The following is a 19,066-nucleotide window of genomic DNA, read 5'->3' on the forward strand; positions in this document are numbered from 1 at the left end:
ACTCGACTAGTCGACTACCACTGGGTCAAATTAGTCGACCAGTAAAAATCTCTAGTCGTGAAAGACCTACTCCTGCTGAAATGATGTTGTATGAAGACACTTCACACTTTAATGTCCTGCTCAGGCTGCCATAGTACGTGTACCGACTTCTAAAGTGCTTTGTTTTAAAGTCATACTTTGCGGCGACAAAAAAAAGCAATAAAGACTAACTCGGTAACCTGAACGGCAGTTGGACGGCGGCCATTTTAATTTACCGAACTAACGGCTTTCAATGATGATTTGACGTCCGCCATTTTCTTGTCAAGATTGTTATGAGAAAAAAACGGTGTAAGGACACACACACACACGGACATGCAAAAGCAAACGCAAACACACCCACACACACACACACACACACACACACACACACACACACACCCACACACACACACACACACACACACACACACACACACACACACACATACACGCACAACCTCTCCATCTGATAGTGACTCTCCATCTGATAGTCCCTTGTGAGGGACTGATGATTACCCTGAGTAACACACACACGCGTGCATGCGTGTGTACACGTAGTTAATGAAGCAGAAAGTTGGGGACCCCTCTAAGAAAAGTGACCAATAGGCTTTTTGGGGGTCCTCAACATGGAAACGTTTGTAAACAGCTGTCTTTATGTGGAGGTCAGTCTGGAGCCATGTGGAACTCCATATTTGGGTAAGACTGACATCATGTTTGATGAGGTCAGATTTCAGTCAGATTTCAGTCAGCTTGACTTAAAAGCTGATTAAAGCTGTGAGGAGCATTAGTCAAAGAGAAGAGAGCCTCACACACATAGAAAGATAAACCCTTACAACTTCATATTCTGCTGTAATCACATCTTAAACATTCCTGGACTGTAAAGATAGACATCACTGGTTGAAGACACCCCAGCACCACTTGTTAAGAAACCTATAAGAGACCAAACGTATCTGTCGTATTTCTGAGATGGCTCAACAGTTCAGGAATCATGAGTGGAAAGAAGAATATGAAGCAAAGACAGAGGATAAAATCCAGCAGATGATCCAGGAGAGACGACTGAAGATTCAGGAGGTCAAACACTCAGCAGAGATCAGCAGGAAAGATGCAGACACAGTGATAGCAGGCAGTGTGCAGGTCTTCACTGCTCTGATCAGCTGTATTGAGAGGAGCCAGGCTGAGCTCATTGATGTGATTGAAGAGAAGCAGAAAACAACAGAGAAACAGGCTGAAGGCTTCATCAAAGATCTGCAAGTGGAAATCACTCAGTTAGAGAATAGAAGCTCTGAGCTGAAGCAGCTCTCACACACTGAAGACCACCTCCACCTCATCCAGAACTTCACCTCCATCAACACCCCTTCACCCACCAAGGACTGGACAAACGTCAATGTCCATCAGTCTTCATATGTGGGGACTGTGAGGACAGCTGTGGCTCAGCTGGAGAAGACACTCAGTCAGGAGATGAAGAAGCTGTATGATGCTGAGCTGTGGATGATCCAGCAATATGCAGTGGATGTAACTCTGGACCCTGATACAGCAAATCCCTACCTCATCCTGTCTGAGGATGGAAAACAAGTGAGTCATGGAAACATATTGAAGAATCTCCCAAAGAACACAGAGAGATTCTCTCATAATGCCTGTGTCTTAGGGAAACAAAGCTTCTCCTCAGGAAGGTTTTACTATGAGGTTCAGGTTAAAAGGAAGACTAAGTGGGATCTAGGAGTGGCCAGAGAGTCCATCAACAGGAAGGGATCAATCCCACTGAACCCCAACGATGGTTACTGGACTATATGGTTGAGGAATAGAAATGAGTACAGGGCTCATGCTGGCCCTGCTGTCCTCCTCCCTGTAAGAGAGGAGGTCCAGAAAGTGGGAGTGTTTGTGGATTATGAGGAGGGTCTGGTCTCCTTTTATGATGTGGAGGCCAGAGTACATCTCTACTCTTTCACTGGCTGCACCTTCACTAAGGAACTATATCCATACTTCAGTCCCTGTGTTAATGATGGTGGTACAAACTCTGCTCCTCTGATCATCTCTCCTGTCAACATGGACGCCGATCTTCATGGGGACGGAGGGAACATGTCCCCTCCAACTTCAAAAAGAAGAAAAACATGACATTGCTCCCTCCAGTAAATTATTTGAATATATTCAATATATTCAATGTAAGCTGACTCCACATGTACAATGAAACAAATACATCAAAATAAATACATAAAATAAAAAGTGCATTTAAGGAAAGTACATGAGCTTCACAGTACATGTCTTTTCACTGACCTAAACGGTGACGTGCATCTGAGTGATAGAAAAGAAAAACGGAAAATGTCACCATTCAGAATTAGGAAGATCTTTTTTTTCCCCGTTTTGCCACAACTGGCGCCCCCATCAAGACGGCACCTGCATTGTGTTGGAATATGTTTATGCATTCTGCATCTCAGGAGAGGCTCACAGAGTCTAATGTCGTTCTCACACACACACACACACACACACACACACACACACACACACACACACACACACACACACACGTGAAAATGTTTCAACAACTACATGTGTGTATGCATGTTTCTGTTCGTACATGCATTACAAACTTGACAAGACATTACACACACACACACACACACACACACACACACACTATTGATAGAAGAAACATTAAGCACCAATACAGAGACATAAGAAGACAGGTTATCATACATATGTGATCCAATTATATGTTACAGTATGTTCACTTTGATAAGAAAAATATTACAACATAAATATTCTCCCCACAGTTCACAGCCTGAATGCTTTCGGTTCATTGGTCCGTGGCAGGTGGGCGGGGCTTAAGCCTTATCATTGTTATTCCACAAAACACCATTTTCTTTTTTTCAACAATATGTCTATTTATTTTTCCTTTCTTTTCACAAAATATTTCAACATACAAAACACCATTTTCAATTTGATCGTTCCACCTCATACATGCATCTAGTAGTTTGATACATTAAGTAAACTGAATATGCGAGGCCGTATTTTAATCTGCTTAAAGACATCTGAATAGATTCCTATTTGTTACATAGTGTGATTTAAAGATGTGTATGTTTTGAATGGTTTTCAATAGAAGCACCAGGTATTGATGCTATGCTGGATGTCTGCAGTGGTGGAAAAAGTACTCAAATGTTTTATTTAAGTAAAAGTATCAATACTGCATTATAGAAATACTTTGTTACAAGTAAAAGTCCAGAATTCAAAATTTACTTGAGTAAAGTACAAAAGTATTGGCATCAAAATGTACTTAAAGTACCAAAAGTAAAAGTACTAAAATAGTACGCGTTGTGAGCTTGTCGATCTGCTATTTTCAAATAGCCTAGGTATAAAATAGGGCTAAAGGGGTTAATGTATGTTTCATTATATCATAGTTTATATCTGAAAAGTAACTAGTAACTAAAGTTTTCAAATAAATGTAGTGGAGTAAAAGTACAATATTTGCCTCTGAGATGTAGTGGAGTAGAAGTAAAAGTATTGGAAATTGGAAATACTCAAGTAAAGTACAAATACCTCAAAATGTTACTTAAGTACAGTACTTAAGTAAAGGTACTTAGTTACTTTCCACCATTGTGGATGTGTGATGAGGACCTGAGTGTCTATTATGCTCTGTGTTCACAGCTGGTGTTTTTGATTCTGGCCGCATGAGATCCTTTCAACTCTGGTTGTGTTGATGAGTGTTTTAGAAGAGCTCCTTGTGTTTCTATCTGAGACAAAACACTGTGGAGACACCTGGTCTTAGAAGTGTTGAAGTGTAGACAGAGTCTCACCACTGGTTGTACATTTAACATTATAATATTATTCACTCCTTGATGTCCTGGTGTGAAGCCAGACAGTTCAGGGTTTTGATTCATTTCTCCAGATATCTCTGCATTGTGTTTAACAGTGTGGATCTAAGGATGTTTGCATCGTTCCCCAGCTGTCTGACTGCTCTGTGAGAGACACAGTTCTCTCTTTATGAATTACTGACAGTACAGCCTCTGACCAGCTCTTTGGGTGAGTCATTTCCATCAATAAGGCATAGTTGAAGACTTCACAAAGTTTAACCTATTTATACCGGGGAAGTATCTGTGTCATTTTAGAAATATTTGGCTATTCAAAAATAGCAGATATACCAGCTCATAGTGCGTCACTGCTTTTTTTTTTTGTGTGAAAATTTGTTCAAATCTTTGAATATCTAAACAACATTTTCTACTGAAATCTTTGCTTCTGGGGGTCCCTGGAACAAAACTCTTTCATGTCAAGGACCCCCAACATTATATGTATTTGGCTGCGGACCCCCCCATCCCAAAATATTTAGTTTGATATATATATACAGTGTGTACATACAGTACATACACATGTCTACACCTGCCTCAGCCTTCTCTCCAGAGCAGCAGTGATCCTGCAGCCAGCTCCACCATGAGGCTTCTGCACACACACACACACACACACACACACACACACACACACACACACACACACACACACACACACACACACACACACAGTTCCATCATGGGGCCTCTGCATGTCTTCTTCCATCACGGACGCACGCACGCACGCACACAGGCTTATTAGGGGTCCTTGGCATGGAAACGTTTGTAAACAGCTGTCTTTATGTGGAGGTCAGTCTGGAGCCATGTGGAACTCCATATTTGGGCAAGACTGACGTCATGTTTGATGAGGTCAGATTTCAGTCAGCTTGACTTAAAAGCTGATCAAAGCTGTGAGGAGCATTAGTCAAAGAGAAGAGAGCTTCACACACATAGAAAGATAAACCCTTACAACTTCATATTCTGCTGTAATCACATCATAAACATTCCTGGACTGTAAAGACAGACATCACTGGTTGAAGACACCCCAGCACCACTTGTTAAGAAACCTATAAGAGACCAAACGTATCTGTCAATAGTTGTATTTCTGAAATGGTTAATCAGTTCAGGATTCATGAGTGGAAAGAAGAATATGAAGGAAAGACAGAGGATGACGTTCAGCAGATGATCCAGGAGAGACAAGTGAAGATTCAGGAGGTCAAACACTCAGTAGAGATCAGCAGGAAAGATGCAGACACAGTGATAGCAGGCAGTGTGCAGATCTTCACTGCTCTGATCAGCTGTATTGAGAGGAGCCAGGCTGAGCTCATTGATGTGATTGAAGAGAAGCAGAAAACAACAGAGAAACAGGCTGAAGGCTTCATCGATGAGTTGCTAAATGAAATCACTCAGTTGGAGAAGAGAAGCTCTGAGTTGAAGCAGCTCTCACACACTGAAGACCACCTCCACCTCCTCCAGAGCTTCACCTCCATCAACACCCCTCCACCCACCAAGGACTGGACAAAGGTCAGTGTCCATCAGTCTATATATATGGGGACTGTGAGGACAGTTGTGGCTCAGCTGGAGGAGACACTCAGTCAAGAGATGAAGAAGCTGTTTGATGTTGATCTGAGGAGGGTCCAACAATATGCAGTGGATGTGACTCTGGACCCTGATACAGCACATCCCAACCTCATCCTGTCTGAGGATGGAAAACAAGTGAGTGATGGACACATATGGAAGAATCTCCCAGACAACACAGAGAGATTCTCTGAATGTGTCAGTGTCTTAGGAAAACAAAGCTTCTCCTCAGGAAGGTTTTACTATGAGGTTCAGGTTAAAGGGAAGACTGAGTGGAGTCTAGGAGTGGCCAGAGAGTCCATTAACAGGAAGAGAGACATCACACTGAGCCCCAACAATGGTTACTGGACTATATGGTGGAATGGAAATGAGTATGAGGCTCTTGATGGCCATGATGTCCTCCTCCCTGTAAGAGAGGAGGTCCAGAAAGTGGGAGTGTTTGTGGATTATGAGGAGGGTCTGGTCTCCTTTTATGATGTGGAGGCCAGAGTTCATCTCTACTCTTTCACTGGCTGCGCCTTCACTGAGAAACTATATCCATACTTCAGTCCCTCTTTTGATATTGGTGGTACAAACTCTGCTCCTCTGATCATCTCTCATGTCAACATGGACGCTGATCTTTAGGCGGACGGAGGGTGCATGTCCCCTCCACCTTCAAAAAGAAGAGAAACATGACATTGCTCCCTCCAGTAGGCCTAAATTATTTCAAAAATGCATTAGGCATATGCCTAATGCATTTAAGGACAGTATGTGAGCCTCACAGCACAAAGACATGAGCCTCACAGCACATGTCTTTTCACTGACCTAAACGGTGACGTGCATCTGAGTGATTAAAAAGAAGTGAAAATGTCACCATTCAGAATGAGGAAGATCTCTTTTTTTTCCCGTTTCTCCACAACTGGCACCCCCATCAAGACGGTGGGCGGGGCTTAAGCCTTATCATTGATATTCCACAAAACACCATTTTCTTTTTTTCAACAATATGTCTATTTATTTTTCCTTTCTTTTCACAAAATATTTCAACATACAAAACACCATTTTCAATTTGATCGTTCCACCTCATACATGCATCTAGTAGTTTGATACATTAAGCAAACTGAATATCCGAGGCCGTATTTTAATCTGCTTAAAGAAATCTGAATAGATTCCCATTTGTTACATAGTGTGATTTAAAGGTGTGTATGTTTTGAATGGTTTTCAATAGAAGCACCAGGTATTGATGCTATGCTGGATGTGTGATGAGGACCTGAGTGTCTATTATGCTCTGTGTTCACAGCTGGTGTTTTTGATTCTGGCCGCATGAGATCCTTTCAACTCTGGTTGTGTTGATGAGTGTTTTAGAAGAGCTCCTTGTGTTTTCATCTGAGACAAAACCCTGTGCAGACACCTGGTCTTAGAAGTGTTGAAGTGTAGACAGAATCTCACCACTGGTTGTACATTTAACATTCTAATATTATTCACTCCTTGATGTCCTGGTGTGAAGCCAGTCAGTTCAGGGTTTTGATTCATTTCTCCAGATATCTCTGCATTGTGTTTAACAGTGTGGATCTAAGGATGTTTGCATCGTTCCCCAGCTGTCTGACTGCTCTGTGAGAGACACAGTTCTCTCTTTATGAATTACTGACAGTATGAATTACTGACAGTATGAATTACTGACAGTATGAATTACTGACAGTACAGCCTCTGACCAGCTCTTTCGTGAGTCATTTCCATCAATAAGTTATAGTTGAAGACTTCACAAAGTTGAACCTACAGTATTTATACCGGGGAAGTATCTGTCATTTTAGAATTATTCGGCTATTTAAAAATAGCAGATATACCAGCTCATAGCACGGCACTGCTTTTTTTTCCTTTTTTTCGTGAAAATGTGTTCAAATCTTTGAATATCTATCTTTTGAAACAACATTTTCTACTCAAATCTTTGCTTCTGGGGGTCTTGTTCATGTCAAGGACCCCCAAAATGATATGTATTTGGCTGCGGACACCCCCCATCCCAAAATATTTAGTTTGATACACACACACACACACACACACACACACACACACACACACACACACACACACACACACACACACACACACACACACACACACACACACACACACACACAGCTCCACCATGGGGCCTCTGCATGTCTTCTTCAACCAGTGAACTTTATCTTGGGCCATGAACCATTAAATATTCATTATTTCATTAAATATTAAGACCAGTGTTTGATGTAGGCTAATCCATACTGCTAAGATTACCCAGCATTCATAGCCCTAAAACCTGACACAAATCTAGACAGACAGCATATAGACAGCATACAGATAGACAGACAGACAGACAGACAGACAGACAGACAGACAGAGTCAGGTGAATTATAGATGTTGTGTCTTTGAGTTTTGCTCCAGTATGTGATGACCTCTGATTCAACAGGTCAGCTTTGTGACGGCTTTCATATTAAAGTATTAAAGCTTATATATTGTGGCTCTATGTTAATACAAGTGCCTGCGTCACTATGAATGTGTCTGTTTCAGTATCTAGAGGTGTCAGCAGGTACATGACACCATAGGACAGTCCCACCCAGATATCTGTCATTATTTGACACATTCACACACAGGCGAGTGGAGGAAACCATGCAAAGGCACCAGCAACCTGCTCACCAGGAGCAGTTAGGGGTTCAGTGTCTTCCTCAAGGTCTCGCTCGGGTTCATATGGTTAAGATATTACATCATCGCCAACATTATGGACATGAGGCACTGAATGAAGGCACATATTCAATTTACCCGGATCCCAGGGCTCAACTGGCACTCTGGTTCCCATCTTCTGTCCAATAAGGACACCACACATGTGAACAGTATACCCCAGTACGTCCTGCAAATGATGGTTCCAGTTAGAGATGCTTTATTTAAATGTTTTAGCAGGTGGTTTTTATCCAGAGTGAGTTAAAGGGTGAGATCGGAATAAGCAGAGTAAACAGGAACTCTAGTCAACAAACAAGGTAAACAGTAATCTGTGAACCCATCGTTTGTGTAGTTTTTTTTTTCTTTTTCTCAAGTCCAGACATGTTTAGTATTATTATTGCGACAAAAAACAAAATATATCCATGTATTCAAGGCTTCATGGGGTGTGCAATTGATAACTTCTCAGATTTTTGGTGTTTGCAAAAAGACTGCTTTCCATAAGCTTGTAAAAGTTGACCCTCCTTCGGTCTAGGGTGGTCATAGCTGAATGGGTAGAGAGTCCCCCTGGGAAACTTAAAGGAGGAGTTCACCCAAAAAATGATTTATTTTCTATCAATTGCACACCCCATGAAGCCTTGAGTACATGGATATATTTTGTTTTTTGTCGCAATAATTTGATGCCCGGGTGTATTTCCGGTAGGAGACACAAAGATTCTACTTTGTGTCTCCTACCGGATACATTAGCCGGTAGGTAGTGATAACTGCCATTAAGCTACAAGATTGGAAGGGTTATCATACCAAAATATAAACTAGAGACATGTAGGAAGACAAAAATACTAAAACTTTACGGTCACCTTAGGTGGTACCAAAATATGGCTTGGCCCCTGGACTATTTTATGATGTGGAGACCAGAGGTCATCTCTACTTTTTCACTGGCTGCACCTTCACTGAGAAACTATATCCATTATTCAGTCCCTGTACTAATAATGGTGGTACAAACTCTGCTCCTCTGATCATCTCTCATGTCAACATGGACACTGATCTTTATGGAACGGAGGGAACATGTCCCCTCCAACTTCAAAAAGAAGAAAAACATGACATTGCTCCCTCCAGTAAATACATTTAGAAATACATTATGCATATATTCAATATAAGCTGACTCCACATGTGCACACAGTATTCTTATCTCCCACTGGGACGGTGACTCTTAACAGGCTTCAATATTTGATCAAAAGGGGTCCTGGGTTGTGAACCCTGTAGCTTTGGGACCCCCGGTACCCCCCCCCCCCCCCTCATTAGGGCCACAGGGGTCCAGTGAGTGTCTTTCTAAATGATTGATCAAACACCATACCTTTATTTAATCTGTCACCTTCACTTGCAGAATGGATTAAACTGAATGAAGGGGGGGGGTCATTATATCCGTGTGTGTGTGTGTGTGTGTGTGTGTGTGTGTGTGTGTGTGTGTGTGTGTGTGTGTGTGTGTGTGTGTGTGTGTGTGTGTGTGTGTGTGTGTGTGTGTGTGTGTGTGTGTGTGCGTGCGTGAAAAATAGCAAATATATTGGATTGGCTATTTTCAAATGGCTGAAATGGTTAATGTATGTTTTGTAATAATAATCCAAATGTAGTGGAGTAGAAGTATCATGTAAAAAATACCTCAAAACTCTACTTACATACCAGGTGTTTAAATCCTCTTGTTGTTCCTTCCTGTCAGGTTGAAATGGAGGACGTGGAGAACGAAGACAAGCGATACGCCCTCTTCCTGGACCTGCTGGACCGCGCCCGCAAGTGGGAGGAGTTTCAGTCGCTCATGCTCCTCCTCCAGGCGTGGCCGCCCATGGCGAAGGAGGAAGTGTAAGACCCGTCAATACACGTAGTGTTTTATACACACACACGCATGCATGCACGCACAAACGCGCACACGCACATATACGAAGCATAAACGCATCCGTTGTTATTACGTCTGCCTGACGATCTACCTCTTTGTTTTTAGCGGCGCTAGCCGCTCTATACCTTTAGGTATAGAGCGGCTCCTGCTCTATACCTGACTTTGTCCGTGTTCACCGTCAACGTTCTGATTGGTCAGACCCGTCAACGTTCTGATTGGTCAGACCCGTCAACAAAGTGATTGGTCAAGCTTCACGTGACACATGGCTATAAACACATATCGATGACAAAATGTATCAAAGGCGCCGCTACCTTCACACAGGGTGTGATTTTTTTCTTATACTTTGCCGTGTGATACCGGTACACGTATAAATTAAGTATAACACTAGAGCTGTAAACACACAGACACATGCACAACACATTTCTCATTATTTGTTCAAAGACTGCACCAAGAAAAATGTATGGAAGAAATTCAAGATAAAAAAGTAGCCAGAGGGCAATAACACATTCCCTGCCATTCACAAGATCTACGCCCATTAACCCAGAATTAATTCTGGCTATGTGGTCCCAGTGCCAGAGATTTTAAAGTGTATCTTAGATTTTCAAGCAGTCACAGAATTTTTATTTCCAGTATTATCGATCCTAGGATGGTCGCTAATCACTGAGGGTTGCACTGTGTGGTTTCACAAATAGCTGAGTGGTTGGTTAGTGAGCCCGCCTAGGGAGCCAGAGGCTCTGGTTGCCCCAGGTTCGATTCCAGGCCAGGCCAGCATATGTGTCGATGAAATGAAATGTGTCCCTGAGCAAGACTCTTAACCCCTAATTGCTCACAGGTTCTCATTGGAAACGAGACCGCAAGGACTTTCATGAACGACCTGTTAAAAGGAATTATCCTTATCCTAGTTGACATTAATTGTCTACTTTTGAAAATAGCATGTCTGAGCCAAAAATACATAGTAGTAATACAATAGTAATACATAGCAGCAAATCTTCAAAACATGATATCTTAGGTTCTGAACGTTTTTTTTTTATTTTTACATTTTTTTTCGCTGTAAAACACGTGAAACGTGTGCACGCACGTGTGCACGCCCGTCTGTCCAGTGGTACTTTTTACTTAACTCATTGAGTGCCAATGACGTCACTCAATGAGTTAAGTAAAAAGTACCACTGGAATGGGCGCACGCACACGCACACACACACACACACACACACACACACACACACACACACACACAGACACAGACAGACAGACAGACAGACAGACAGACAGACAGACAGACAGACAGACAGACACACACACACACACCCAACCCCCCCCATTCATTCAGTTTAATCCATTCTGCAAGTGAAGGTGGTGAGAGATTAAATACATGTAGAGTGTTTGATCAATCATTTAGGAGGACACTCACTGGACCCCTGTGGCCCTAATGAGGTGTGTGTGTGTGGGGGGGTACTTGGGGTCCCAAAGCCCAGGACCCCTTTTGATCAAATATTGAAGCAAGTTAAGAGAGTCAACGTCCCAGTGGGAGATAAGAATAGTGTGTGTGTGTGTGTGTGTGTGTGTGTGTGTGTGTGTGTGTGTGTGTGTGTGTGTGTGTGTGTGTGTGTGTGTGTGTGTGTGTGTGTGTGTGTGTGTGTGTGTGTGTGTGTGTGTGTGTGTGTGTGTGTGACATTAGACTCTGTCAGCCTCTCCTGAGATGCAAAATGCATAAACATATTCCAACACAATGCAGGTGTCGTCTTGATGGGGGTGCCAGTCGTGGCAAACGAAAAAAAACAAAGAGATCTTCCTAATTCTGAATGGTGACATTTGCACTTTTTTTTTTCTATCACTCAGATGCAAGTCAATGTTTAGGTCAGTGAAAAGACATGTACAGTGAGGCTCACGTGGAGTCAGCTTATATTAAATACATGCCTAATGTATTTTAAAAATAATTTACTGGAGGGAGCAATGTCATGTTTTTCTTCTTTTTGAAGTTTTTCCACTTATTGGAGTGGCTGGTCTAATTCTAGTTTGTAAATTAATATTACATTTTGCACAAGGACATGTACTGTGAGGCTCACGTACTGTATGTATTGTATTTGTTTCATTAATGCACATGTGGAGTCAGCTTATATTGATTATATGCATAATGTATTTACTGGAGGGAGCAATGTCATGTTTTTCATCTTTTTGAAGTTGGAGGGGACATGTCCCCTCCGTCCCCATAAAGATCAGCGTCCATGTTGACATGAGAGATGATCAGAGGAGCAGAGTTTGTACCACCATCATTAAAACAGGGACTGAGGTATGGATATAGTTTCTCAGTGAAGGTGCAGCCAGTGAAAGAGTAGAGATGAACTCTGGCCTCCACATCATAAAAGGAGACCAGACCCTCCTCATAATACACAAACACTCCCACTTTCTGGACCTCCTCTCTTACAGGGAGGAGGAGAGCAGGGCCAGCAAAAGCCTTGTAACCATTTCTATTCCTCATCCCTATAGTCCAGTAACCATTGTTGGGGTTCAGTGTGATTTGTCCCTTCCTGTTGATGGACTCTCTGGCCACTCCTAGATCCCACTTAGTCTTCCTTTTAACCTGAACCTCATAGTAAAACCTTCCAGAGGAGAAGCTTTGTTTTCCTAAGACACAGACACATTCAGAGAATCTCTCTGTGTTCTTTGGAAGATTCTTTCTTATGTTTCCATGACTCACTTGTTTTCCATCCTCAGACAGGATGAGGTAGCGATGTGCTGTATCAGGGTCCAGAGTCACATCCACTGCATATTGTTGAATCCTCCTCAGATCAACATCATACAGCTTCTTCATCTCTTGACTGAGTGTCTTCTCCAGCTGAGCCACAGCTGTCCTCACAGTCCCCACATATGAAGACTGATGGACATTGACTTTTGTCCAGTCCTTGGTGGGTGGAGGGGTGTTGATGGAGGTGAAGTTCTGGAGGAGGTGGAGGTGGTCTTCAGTGTGTGAGAGCTGCTTCAGCTCAGAGCTTCTCTTCTCTAACTGAGTGATTTCCACTTGCAGATCTTTGATGAAGCCTTCAGCCTGTTTCTCTGTTGTTTTCTGCTTCTCTTCAATCACATCAATGAGCTCAGCCTGGCTCCTCTCAATACAGCTGATCAGAGCAGTGAAGACCTGCACACTGCCTGCTATCACTGTGTCTGCATCTTTCCTGCTGATCTCTACTGAGTGTTTGACCTCCTGAATCTTCACTTGTCTCTCCTGGATCATCTGCTGAACTTCAGCCTCTGTCTTTGCTTCATATTCTTCTTTCCACTCATGATTCCTGAACTGATGAACCATTTCAGAAATACAACTATTGACAGATACGTTTGGTCTCTTATAGGTTTCTTAACAAGTGGTGCTGGGGTGTCTTCAACCAGTGATGTCTGTCTTTACAGTCCAGGAATGTTTATGATGTGATTACAGCAGAATATGAAGTTGTAAGGGTTTATCTTTCTATGTGTGTGAGGCTCTCTTCTCTTTGACTAATGCTCCTCACAGCTTTGATCAGCTTTTAAGTCAAGCTGACTGAAATATGACCTCATCAAACATGACGTCAGTCTTGCCCAAATATGGAGTTCCACATGGCTCCAGAATGACCTCCACATAAAGACAGCTGTTTACATACGTTTCCATGTTGAGGACCCCCAAAAAGCATCTTGGTCACTTTTCTTAGAGGGGTCCCCAACTTTCTGCTTCATTAAGTATGCGTGTGTGTGTGTGTGTGTGTGTGTGTGTGTGTGTGTGTGTGTGTCTGTGTGTGTGTGTGTGTGTGTGTGTGTGTGCGTGTGTGCGTGTGTGCGTGTGTGCGTGCGTGCGTGTGTGCGTGCGTGCGTGTTACTCAGGGTGTCTGTGTGTGTGTGTGTCCTTTCACCGTTATACAATTTCTCATAACAATCTTGACAAGAAAATGGCGGAAGTCAAATCATCACTGAAAGCCGTCAGTTCGGTAAATTAAAATGGCCGCTGTCCAACTGCCGTTCAGGTTACTGAGTTTGTCTTTATTGTTTTTTTGTCGCCACAAAGTACGACTTTAAAACAAAGTGTGCGTCTCTTTCCCCACTGGAAACAAACCGAAACTCATTTAACAATAGCGTCCTCGGAGCAGACAAATCCTTATTGGACAGAAGAGAGAGGTGCATGGGAACCAGAGTGCCAGTCGAGCCCTGGGATCCGGGTAAAACTTTCTTTCACCTGGCCTTTACTGAGCGCGCTCTGAACGACTTCATGAATATTCATGAGCTGCTCTGCTAACGTCCTCAGTGACAGGCAGGAGAATGTAGAGTTCAAACACAAAGGTCTTCCACCACAGATACCAGGCTAAAACTCTGTGTCTGTGAAACTCACAGGTTTGATTGAATGTGTGCCTTCATTCAGTGCCTCGTGTCCATAATGTTGGTGATGATGTAATATCTTAAAAAAGAAACGGCACACTTCCGTGTCAGACATAGTTTTCTCCACAACCTCCTCCCCTCCCGGGGTTCGTTCAACACAATACCGATGGGGGCGCCAGTTGTGGCAACAAAAAAAAAAGATCTTCCCAATTCTGAATGGGTAACATTTGCACAATTGTTTTTTTTTCTATCACTCAGATGCACGTCACTGTTTGTGTCAGTGAACCGTATTGGAGTGGCTGGTCTGATTCTAGTTTGTAAATTAATAATACATTTTGCACAAAGACATGTACTGTGAAGCTCACGTACTGTATGTATTGTATTTGTTTCATTAATGCATGTGTGGAGTCAGCTTATATTGAATGTATGCATAATGTATTTACTGGAGAGGGCAATGTCATTGCTTCTTTTTGAAGTTGGAGGTGACATGTTCCCTCCGTCCCCATAAAGATCAGCATCCATGTTGACATGAGAGATGATCAGAGGAGCAGAGTTTGTACCACCAGCATTAAAACAGGGACTGAAGAATGGATATAGTTTCTCAGTGAAGGTGCAGCCAGTGAAAGAGTAGAGATGAACTCTGACCTCCACATCATATAAGGAGACCAGACCCTCCTCATAATCCACAAACACTCCCACTTTCTGGACCTCCTCTCTTACAGGGAGGAGGACAGCAGGGCCAGCAAGAGCCCAGTACTCATTTCTGTTCCTCAACCATATAGTCCAGAAACCATTGTTGGGGTTCAGTTTAATTGATCCCTTCCTGTTGATGGACTCTCTGGCCACTCCTAGATCCCACTTAGTCTTCCTTTTAATCTGAACCTCATAGTAAAACCTTCATGAGTAGAAGCTTTGTTTTCCTAAGACACAGCGACATGGAGAGAATCTCTCTGTGTTGTTTGGGAGATTCTTTCTTATGTTTCCATGACTCACTTGTCTTCCATCCTCAGACAGGATGAGTCTGGGATGTGCTGTATCAGGGTCCAGAGTCACATCCACTGCATATTGTTGGACCCTCCTCAGATCAACATCAAACAGCTTCTTCTTCATCTCTTGACTGAGTGTCTTCTCCAGCTGAGCCACAGCTGTCCTCACAGTCCCCACATATGAAGACTGATGGACATTGACCTTTGTCCAGTCCTTGGTGGGTGGAGGGGTGTTGATGGAGGTGAAGTTCTGGAGGAGGTGGAGGTGGTCTTCAGTGTGTGAGAGCTGCTTCAGCTCAGAGCTTCTCTTCTCTAACTGAGTGATTTCCACTTGCAGATCTTTGATGAAGCCTTCAGCCTGTTTCTCTGTTGTTTTCTGCTTCTCTTCAATCACATCAATGAGCTCAGCCTGGCTCCTCTCAATACAGCTGATCAGAGCAGTGAAGACCTGCACACTGCCTGCTATCACTGTGTCTGCATCTTTCCTGCTGATCTCTACTGAGTGTTTGACCTCCTGAATCTTCAGTCGTCTCTCCTGGATCACCTGCTGAAGTTTAACCTCAGTCTTTGCTTCATATTCTTCTTTACACTCATGATTCCTGAACTGATGATCCATTTCAGAAATACAACTATTGACAGATAGGTTTGGTCTCTTATAGGTTTCTTAACAAGTGGTGCTGGGGTGTCTTCAACCAGTGATGTCTGTCTTTACAGTCCAGGAATGTTTATGATGTGATTACAGCAGAATATGAAGTTGTAAGGGTTTATCTTTCTATGTGTGTGAGGCTCTCTTCTCTTTGACTAATGCTCCTCACAGCTTTAATCAGCTTTTAAGTCAAGCTGACTGAAATCTGACCTCATCAAACATGACGTCAGTCTTGCCCAAATATGGAGTTCCACATGGCTCCAGAATGACCTCCACATGAAGACAGCTGTTTACAAGGACCCCCAAATAGCCTCCTGGTCACTTTTCTTAGAGGGGTCCGCAACTTTCAGCTACATTAACTACGTGTGCGCGCACACACACACACCCACCCACCTGGGGTTATAATGACCCCCCCACACCCCCATTCATTCAGTTTAATCCATTCCACAAGTGAAGGGTGGTGAGAGATTAAATAAAGGTAGAGTGCTTGATCAATCATTTAGAACAGTGGTTTTCAACCAGTGGTCCGGGGACCACCAGTGGTCCTTGAGGGAGTTCCAGGGGGTCCCCAGCATAATTATAGATAGGAACCAAATGGACCCTTATGGGTCTGTAACTCTGAGAGTGTACAAATGGAACCAAATGGACCCTAACAGGTCCATTTGGTTCCATTTGTACACTCTCAGAGTTAAATTAACATTGATTTTATGATAAACATTGGGGTCCCAGAGACATACATGCCATTAAATGGGGGTCCGTAGCCCTAATGCATGTCAAACTGGGGGTCCTCTAAATTAAAATGAATGAGAATCACTCCTAGAGCCGTAAAAAAAAACTTCTCTTATGGGGGTCCCTGGCATGTCTTTTGAAATGGGGGTCCGTGGGCTAATGTGTGTCATTTTGGGGGTCCTTGACGCAAAAAAGGTTGAAAACCACTGATTTAGAAGGACACTCACTGGACCCCTGTGGCTGTGTGTGTGTGTGTGTGTGTGTGTGTGTGTGTGTGTGTGTGTGTGTGTGTGTGTGTGTGTGTGTGTGTGTGTGTGTGTGTGTGTTTGTGTGTGAGAACAACATTAGACTCTGTCAGCCTCTCCTGAGATGCAGAATGCATAAACATATTCCAACACAATACCGATGGGGGCGCCAGTTGTGGCAACAAAAAAAAGATCTTCCCAATTCTGAATGGGTAACATTTGCACAATTGATTTTTTCTATCACTCAGATGCACGTCAACGTTTGTGTCAGTGAACCTTATTGGAGTGGCTGGTCTGACTCTAGTTTGTAAATTAATAATACATTTTGCACAAAGACGTGTATTGTGAGGCTCACGTACTGTATGTATTGTATTTCTTTCATTAATGCATGTGTGGAGTCAGCTTATATTGAATATATGCATAATGTATTTACTGGAGAGGGCAATGTCATGTTTTTCTTCTGTTTGAAGTTGGAGGTGACATGTCCCCTCCGTCCCCATAAAGATCAGTGTCCCTGTTGACAGGAGAGATGATCAGAGGAGCAGAGTTTGTACCACCAGCATTAGTACAGGGACTGAAGAATGGATATAGTTTCTCAGTGAAGGTGCAGCCAGTGAAAGAGTAGAGATGAACTCTGGCCTCCACATCATAAAAGGAGACCAGACCCTCTTCATAATCCACAAACACTCCCACTTTCTGGACCTCCTCTCTTACAGGGAGGAGGACAGCAGGGCCAGCAAGAGCCCAGTACTCATTTCTATCACTCAACCCTATAGTCCAGTAACCATTGTTGGGGTCCAGTGTGATTGATCCCTTCCTGTTGATGGACTCTCTGGCCACTCCTAGATCCCACTTAGTCTTCCTTTTAATCTGAACCTCATAGTAAAACCTTCCTGAGTAGAAGCTTTGTTTTCCTAAGACACAGCGACATGGAGAGAATCTCTCTGTGTTGTTTTGGAGATTCTTTCTTATGTTTCCATGACTCACTTGTCTTCCATCCTCAGACAGGATGAGTTTGGAATGTGCTGTATCAGGGTCCAGAGTCACATCCACTGCATATTGCTGGATCATTCTCAGATAAATATCATACAGCTTATTCATCTCTTGACTGAGTGTCTTCTCCAGCTGAGCCACAGCTGTCCTCACAGTCCCCACATATGAAGACTGATGGACATTGGCCATTGTCCAGTCCTTGGTGGGTGGAGGGGTGTTGATGGAGGTGAAGTTCTGGACGAGGTGGAGGTGGTCTTCAGTGTGTGAGAGCTGCTTCAGCTCAGAGCTTCTCTTCTCTAACCGAGTGATTTCCACTTGCAGATCTTTGATGAAGCCTTCAGCCTGTTTCTCTGTTGTTTTCTGCTTCTCTTCAATCACATCAATGAGCTCAGCCTGGCTCCTCTCAATACAGTTGATCAGAGCAGTGAAGACCTGCACACTGCCTGCTATCACTGTGTCTGCATCTTTCCTGCTGATCTCTACTGAGTGTTTGACCTCCTGAATCTTCAGTCGTCTCTCCTGGATCATCTGCTGAACTTCATCCTCTGTCTTTGCTTCATATTCTTCTTTCCACTCATGATTCCTGAACTGATGAACCATTTCAGAAATACAACTATTGACAGATACGTTTGGTCTCTTATAGGTTTCTTAACAAGTGGTGCTGGGGTGTCTTCAACCAGTGATGTCTGTCTTTACAGTCCAGGAATGTTTATGATGTGATTACAGCAGAATATGAAGTTGTAAGGGTTTATCTTTCTATGTGTGTGAGGCTCTCTTCTCTTTGACTAATGCTCCTCACAGCTTTAATCAGCTTTTAAGTCAAGCTGACTGAAATCTGACCTCATTAAACATGACGTCAGTCTTGCCCAAATATGGAGTTCCACATGGCTCCAGAATAACCTCCACATAAAGACAGCTGTTTACAAGGACCCCCAAATAGCCTCTTGGTCACTTTTCTTAGAGGGGTCCGCAACTTTCAGCTACATTAACTACGTGTGCGCGCACACACACACCCACCTGGGGTTATAATGACCGCCCCCCCATTCATTCAGTTTAATCCATTCCGCAAGTGAAGGGTGGTGAGAGATTAAATAAAGGTAGAGTGCTTGATCAATCATTTAGGAGGACACTCACTGGACCCCTGTGTGTGTGTGTGTGTGTGTGTGTGT

At 43.1% G+C, this 19,066-nt stretch overlaps 3 protein-coding genes across 3 annotated transcripts in view; 2 read left to right on the forward strand and 1 right to left on the reverse strand.

Moving 5' to 3' along the window:
• nbas (NBAS subunit of NRZ tethering complex) overlaps positions 1 to 19,066 on the forward strand; it is a 250,929-nt gene that overhangs the window by 209,882 nt on the left and 21,981 nt on the right. The window contains 1 exon segment of the mRNA XM_084082265.1: positions 9,790 to 9,929. Coding sequence (XP_083938391.1) covers positions 9,790 to 9,929 — 140 coding nt within the window.
• On the forward strand, positions 985 to 6,035 carry LOC311063908 (pyrin-like; the record flags this gene model as incomplete). Its single annotated transcript, XM_084083542.1, has 5 exons — positions 985 to 1,152; positions 1,453 to 1,530; positions 3,923 to 3,970; positions 4,956 to 5,105; positions 5,310 to 6,035. 5 exons carry the CDS (start codon positions 985 to 987, stop codon positions 6,033 to 6,035), a joined length of 1,170 nt encoding a protein of 389 aa, XP_083939668.1.
• LOC311063909 (pyrin-like) lies at positions 12,128 to 18,497 on the reverse strand (the record flags this gene model as incomplete). Its single annotated transcript, XM_084083543.1, has 4 exons — positions 12,128 to 13,024; positions 15,733 to 15,888; positions 18,051 to 18,131; positions 18,276 to 18,497. The coding sequence occupies 4 exons, from the start codon at positions 18,495 to 18,497 to the stop codon at positions 12,128 to 12,130; spliced, it is 1,356 nt and encodes a 451-aa protein (XP_083939669.1).

The sequence above is a fragment of the Gymnoscopelus microlampas genome (genome assembly GCF_963454915.1).
Source record: "Gymnoscopelus microlampas genome assembly, chromosome: 16".
In the NCBI taxonomy this organism is placed as follows: Eukaryota; Metazoa; Chordata; class Actinopteri; order Myctophiformes; family Myctophidae; genus Gymnoscopelus; species Gymnoscopelus microlampas.